The sequence below is a fragment of the Gymnodraco acuticeps genome, unplaced genomic scaffold, assembly GCF_902827175.1.
Source record: "Gymnodraco acuticeps unplaced genomic scaffold, fGymAcu1.1, whole genome shotgun sequence".
Lineage (NCBI taxonomy): Eukaryota > Metazoa > Chordata > Actinopteri > Perciformes > Bathydraconidae > Gymnodraco > Gymnodraco acuticeps.
In genome coordinates, this window is record NW_022989742.1 from 878,441 (window position 1) to 885,245 (window position 6,805).

Consider the following 6,805-nt stretch of genomic DNA (forward strand, 5'->3'; position numbering starts at 1 on the left):
TACAAATTAAATCATTATTTTATTAATATTGATAATAATAACAACCGACCGTCGGGGTAGCATTTGCTTGGCATTTCCGGGTATATCTCCACTGGTTGGGCCATGTTAACAATACTGTGTAATTGTCACGTTTGAAGGGACAACATCGTGACATCTTCACGTCTCCCAGCATGGTAAATCGTCACATGTTCACGTCTTGCCTTGATACCGGGTTGTGCTGACCATGTCCATGCCTTTATGACAACAGTGTACCAATCTTCTGATGGCTACTTCCAGCAGGATAACTCACCGTGTCACAAAGCTCAAATATTCTCCAACTGGTTTTGAACATGACAATGACTTTTACTCAAATGGCCTCCACAGTCACCAGATCCAAATCCTACAGAGCACCATTGGGATATGGTGGAACCAGAGATTTGCGTCATGGATGTGCAGCTGACAAATCTGCAGCAACTGCGTGATGCGATCAGGTCAATATTGAGCAAAATCTCTGAGGAATGTTTCCAGTAGCCTACCTTGTGTAATCTATGCAATGAAGACTTAATGCAGTTCTGAAAGCAGATGGGGGTCCAACCCATCCTAGCAAGGTGTACCTAATTAAGTGGCCGGTGAGTGTATTACTTAGGTCCATTTGTATTGTTAGTGTGTGTCTGTAGGAGTAAAGTCTAGACACATTCTTTGGATGTAAGCATTGGTTAATTAAACAGATCATGATAATAAGGGTAATCACCAAAACCTTATACCAGGGGTGGGGAACCTCCGCCCTCGAGGTAACTCGGAATCCGAAGGTGACTGATAACTGCTAATGGCATTTAGTTGAATCCAGACATAGTAAATGCAAAGCAGGATAATTACAAAAAAAAGGTAATAAACAAGCCATTAAATCGTAATACTCGTTTTAATACGTTCACATGCATACAACACAATACAATAGACTTGTTAAGTCCTGTTCGTTGTCCTGTTTGTTGTCCTCATCACCGTCGTGTTCATTGTCCTCATCACCGTCCTGTTTGTTGTTATCCTCATCACCGTCGTGTTCGTTATCCTCATCACCGTCGTGTTCGTTATCCTCATCACCGTCGTGTTCGTTTATCCTCATCACCGTCCTGTTCGTTGTCCCTCATCACCTTCCTGTTTGTTGTCCTCATCACCGTCGTGTTCGTTGTCCTCATCACCGTCCTGTTCGTTTGGTCCTCATCACCGTCCTGTTTGTTGTCCTCATCACCGTCGTGTTCGTTGTCCTCATCACCGTCCTGTTCGTTGTCCTCATCACCGTCCTGTTCGTTGTCCTCATCAACGTCTTCAATGTCTTCCTCCATCATGAGAAAAGACGAGTCCGTGCCAATACAGCTGTAGGTGCTGGTGACTCTGCTCAGTTTCTGCTCCAGAAGATATTGATGGTTGTAAAAGACAGCAGTGCAGTCCCCTGTATCCCTCTTCTGTTATATCGCTTGGAGAAACTAAAATAAAAAGACAAAATGACAGTCTATGTAAGGCAACTTTTAATTAGCATTGATGTTGGTTCCATATAAGCAATTTTAATGTTTAACTCCGAGGCTGTATATTAGCTAAAAAAGATTGTGATTCAGAAAAAAATGCAATCATTACAGATGCTATTCAGTGACAGACGTTTGACACTGACCAGAAGGGGCAGTGGCAAATGTTATAAATCGGTATTTGTGGAACATACTTTGGTTCCTGATGTCGTCTTTTGTCTGATGAAGGAGGTGGTCCAGTTTGTCCAGTGCCTGCCTCAGATTTTGACAATGCTGGGTCATCTCCTTCACAATGATGACTTTCTCCTCTTCCATACGCCTGACCAGCATAACCTGGTCAAAAAGTCGCCTCTTTGTGCGTAGGGTTCACCACTATAATGGAAAAAACACAAAATATGACAACACAAACACAATGGTAAGGCTAAATAAAACAAATAATATCCGTTTGCATTCAATCTTTTAACTTAAATTGCCCAAAACCTTGAAATCTGGTAAAAAATGTCCAACCTCGCCGCTTGCTGAATTTTTTCAATTCTGTCTATGTTGGCAGAATTACATTCAGTATGTCTTGAGATTCAACATTAGTATGCAGTTCAGGGTGGTCAGGAAGGGTTTTACTGTTTCCATAGATGTGCCTGTCCCAGTGAGACTATAGCATGACTATTAAGACTTGATAGGGCAACATCATACGACCTTTCAATATAATTATTTCCAAATGCTTTGTTGTGATCATGATGATTTGTGACACCTATGTTGACAGCTCTGTGTTACATTGTGATTGTATTCTAGTACTACAACTGCATTTAGGAATATCTAGGGCAAACAAAACAAGTTGTTTCTTACCATCTCCTTGCGCTTCCCAGGGCAGAATGACAATCCTCAGACAGACTGCATGCTGCTTCTGTGTCAATTGTCTCTGTACAGGTATCAATGGTGTTGTACTGCAGTATCCTCTCTTCTGAGTTTATTCTTGAGCTCTGTCAGTCTTCTCCGTTTGCGTTGCCCTTGTTTGGTTGCTGTCTGTAAAGTAAAAATAATAATAATACTAACAATAACAACAACAAGAAACAAATATTGTTTCTAGATAACGTAATAATAAATACCATTTGTCGATAGAGGTCGTGTTTCTTTCTTCGGAGGGAATAAATAATGTCATCTATTTCTCTCTGGAGCTCCTCCTGGCTGCTCTGGCCTCCATGTTTCTCTTGAAAACAGAAACAACCAGGTATAATCATAAAACATGAAGCCAAATGTTTGGAAATATGGAACCAAATCTATACCACAGTGATCATATAACATACCAGTGGCTGCCCATTGCTTGACCTCCAACACCCACTGCTCCGTGTCCTCCAGGGAGATGTTCAGCTCTTGCTTGAGACTCTCAAGCTTGTCCACTTCAGTTTGTGCTCTCTGTGTAGTCTGGTTAGAATGTTTAAAAGCAGAAAGTGAATATGCGTTCCAGTTGGTTGAGAAGGTTGTTTTTTAATGAATTCCTTTATGAACATTAACTGACCAGACAACAACATGAAATGCTAAACACCTTCTCTTCAAGGTTGGCAAGTATCACCTTAGAGTCCCTTTTCTTTTTTTTAAAAGATCAAGCAGGATTAACATGATTATTATTATACAGAAATTCAGATGAATCAACCTATAGTGCTTAATTACAAACAACAGAACAGAGACTCTCTTGGCAGAGCAGTGTGCTATGGGCAGCACCATCATAATGAAATTATTGCAGGAATATATTTTATTCAACAACATGTAGCTAAGGATGGTGTTAAATTACTACAACAAGAAACTCAGATATTCTTAATGTACATTTTGAAATGCAGCATGGACGTCTTACTTTGACAAATCTCTTTGAGAGTGTCTTGTGGAGATTCTCCACCTTCCTGTGGTTCCATAGCATAGCCAGCACGGTTATCATATCTGCTCTAGCTGTAAACACAAAAATATGAGAATTCACATCAGCTTTACAATGTGGCACTGCTTAAAACAATTTGTTTTCCTCTACCAACCTGATTTGGTCATGGTATTTTGTTGTCAGGAGCTGCCCTTGAGAGGAAGCTGTTAACCTGTTCCACTTCCTCGCCAACAGTATTTCCAGCACCTTCCTGGCTTCTGCCACCCCACTTCACCTGCTCAGATCATAAACAATGAGATCTAGATATTTAGTTCAATATTATATTTCTTGTACTGTACATCTTTAGTTAACATCAGTGTCAGGAGAGAAATTTCAGAAAGTTAAAATGTTCTGAGATTGAATTATGCTTTGAGCTACAATGTCACAACTGCAGTTATTTGAAGCTCTGTTCATTCATTATTTCTACAGTGCGGATATATTTACTAAAACAACATAATGGGTTTTGGAAGCCTATCCTTGTGACAGTCTGTTTTGTAACAATTTTGTCAACATTTGTAACTATTACAATTATTCCACAGGCTTGAATAGAATATACTACATGATATTCTTATGTGCAACTACCAATTTCTAAACATTTGAATCTAGTCACACAAATGTTTAACTTGCATACTGTACCTCGCAGTTTGCCTGTGTGGGCCTTGGCGTGCATTACAGAGAGAAAAGGTTTCATCTCTGTAAGTGGTTGGAGCTCTGGCAACTTGCCTGCCATCTTCTCCAAATAAGGCCAGTACCTGTAATGACAAAATCAATTAGCTTTTCCAGTTGCATGATGGCATAATAGTAAAAAGATAAATCAGGTCCTTAAAATTACCAGTACAATCCTTGTAACCAACATCAGCATTTATCCAAATGAATGCTTTTTTGCTTTACATCTACTGGATGTGCAAGAATTAAATAGATAACACGTTTCACACAAACACTTTGCATTTTGCAATAGTTATAACTACCTGCAGGCAACATCCATACAAAAGAATGTTGCATTCGCAACTTCAGCCAGCTCCTTCTGCAGGAACATTGGGTAGGCATATATTTCACCACGGTAGTGATTTAGGCCTTGTAGCAAGATGCCATGTCTGCACACAGCTATTTGCAGGCCTTCCTCGTCCACCTTGGCCCTGGACTTGTGTGAGGTTTCTCTGCAAGCTGTGAATGTTGCCGGTCCACAAACATCACGACCACTTTTCTGAAATAGACACAATCTGTTACATTTAACCCTGTGCTAAGTAAAATAAATAAAAGGGTTAGTGGGTCGAATAGATTCTTACAATCGTCATCTGGCTCCTGATTTTGTCGACAAAGGCAGACACTTTACTGTCCTGGGCAATGAACAGTCCATCAAATAGAGACGGTTCATCTGTCCTGCGAAATTCGAGAAATAAATTGTAAGCAACATTATCATACATACATAAGTTTGATTGTGTCCTCTATTTAATGTGGGCAATTTGCTTTTGCTATCAATTTTTCATAAATGTGGAAAAGGCCTTTGTGAATTTGATCTGTAATTTTGTGTAAAGCCTTTTGTCACCATTATTTAACATTAGTGAAAAGTTTACTGACTTCTTGTAGAAAGGTACAAATAAAAGTACATCCTTTATATTGCTGGGCATGGAATAGGGCAGAGGAAGGCAGAGAAAAAGGTTCCTGGACAATTTAATACATTTATCATGAAGCGATTATATCCAAAGCTGGTTCTTAGCTCCAACATATCCAACTAACGTCAACCATTTAACATTTTAAAGTTTACTTTACAGGCGTCATATACAATAATGTTTATGAATTGGATTGATATAATTATGTGTAATTACAAACCAACTATTGTTTTCTGATGGTCTACAAACTTTGGAAAATAAAAATAAATAAAAAAATTGGAAAGTTGGGGAAAGTTAAACATTTCAGCAAAGACATTCAGCTTAGTCAATAAAACAACAACTAAAAATGAGAATATGATTTCACTGACCCTCTGGACTTCTTGAAGCGATAATGCTTTCTATTGCCATCTACAGCAATAGCCAGCATGTCAGGTGTGCATGCTGGGCATTTAAAGGGCTCCACCAGGCACAGATCTTCTTGTCTGTAATTACAGAAGGCAAACTCCCGAAAGACTCTGTGGAAGGTATCGCTACAGATTCTGCCTGTCTGGAAACAAGAATGGTATTCATTTTGTTAATTCAAAGTTTGGTATTCAAAAATCTTGAAAACCACATTTTATTCTTACCCTTCCTGTGGAAAACGATCGATGTTCAAGCATTTTTATAAATACTTGCTGGGATAATGCTGGGCTGGCCAATTTCATTTGCTCGAATGATGTGAACACATCAAACTTAAAAATAATTTTGCAGCTGTCGGTTGCTGGCCAGTATTTGTATCCAAGCAAGTCACCTATGCTCGGGGACCATTTGGTGGAACAAGTTGGACAGCACACAGAAGGCAGGCAAACGTTGTATGGACCTGAGAAAAAATATAAATGTGCAATTTGACAGGTATCTATGCAACGCAGGACAAAAGTATAATAGTAATCCTGTATTTTTGCTTGACCACATCGTCTTCTGGTGGCAACACAACCATTGATAGTCACCAACACGGTCTGCTTTCCTGGGATTGATGGTGAAATCTTGGCTTGGACCACAGAAGCAGATTTGGGATGGTGGAGGAATTGGAAGCAGACACACTGTAGCAAAGACAATTTCAGAGATTCATATGCATGTTAGGACATGTAGTCAATACAATTGAGACATTTGAATAGTTTAAAGCAAAACTTCCGACATGGTGAAAATGATGCCGCTGTATATGTAGTGCACATTAGGAAACCATGGTACAGGGAATATGTAATAAAACTATTTGAACCCACCTTGTTCACAGAGTCCCATATTGGCCACTTTCATCCACAACCACTAAGGATGTGGGAGGAATAGGTCTTGTAAAACCCATCAATCATGGCTTCCCTGTCATGGAAGACATTGTTGCCATGGATAATTGGGTCACATGCCGGACAAAGAAAGGGAGTTCCTGGTGGAACACAGTCCAAGCACCGGACCACAGCATCAGCAGTTTTGCATTGGAGACAGGAACGTTTAGTGACAATCTCTGCAGCCAATTTCAAATGAAGGAGCTCTGGCATTGCAGCTCTGAATTTCTGTTCACGTTTCAACTGTCTTTGGGTCCATGTTGTTACAGTGGGTGTTTCTTCTGATGATGCAGGGACAGTGAGAGAACCCAACAGGTTTCTCAGTGTGAGAAGATGTTGATCTAAAATAACAAAATATAAAACAAATCATGGAATTTAGTTTAATTAAAAAAAGATATTCCATACTTATACATATTTGGGTCGGAAAACAATCGACCTATTTGGTCGTATTAGTTGGAGGACTTGTTGATGGCTTTTCAC

The 6,805-nt window shown here is 39.6% G+C and overlaps 2 protein-coding genes across 4 annotated transcripts; both read right to left on the bottom strand.

Annotated features, from left to right (window-relative positions):
* Positions 1–879: 879 nt before the first annotated feature.
* On the bottom strand, positions 880–1,867 carry LOC117561431 (putative uncharacterized protein YGR160W). Of its 3 annotated transcripts, none has more exons than XM_034239228.1 (2): positions 1,691–1,854; positions 880–1,379 (listed from the first exon to the last, which is right to left on the bottom strand). In XM_034239228.1, exon 2 carries the CDS (start codon positions 1,320–1,322, stop codon positions 1,074–1,076), a length of 249 nt encoding a protein of 82 aa, XP_034095119.1. In that variant the 5' UTR covers positions 1,323–1,379; positions 1,691–1,854; the 3' UTR covers positions 880–1,073. The 3 variants fall into 3 exon arrangements, 1 of the variants encoding a protein (XP_034095119.1); XR_004571503.1 differs by having other exon boundaries at positions 1,192–1,460; positions 1,691–1,867; XR_004571544.1 differs by lacking the exon at positions 880–1,379 and adding an exon at positions 1,403–1,486.
* A 1,699-nt stretch (positions 1,868–3,566) lies between these two features.
* LOC117536658 lies at positions 3,567–5,972 on the bottom strand. The gene is made up of 6 exons (XM_034201990.1): positions 5,636–5,972; positions 5,378–5,556; positions 4,686–4,779; positions 4,368–4,603; positions 4,036–4,151; positions 3,567–3,634 (listed from the first exon to the last, which is right to left on the bottom strand). Exons 1-6 carry the CDS (start codon positions 5,711–5,713, stop codon positions 3,567–3,569), a joined length of 771 nt encoding a protein of 256 aa, XP_034057881.1. The 5' UTR covers positions 5,714–5,972.
* Positions 5,973–6,805: the final 833 nt, after the last annotated feature.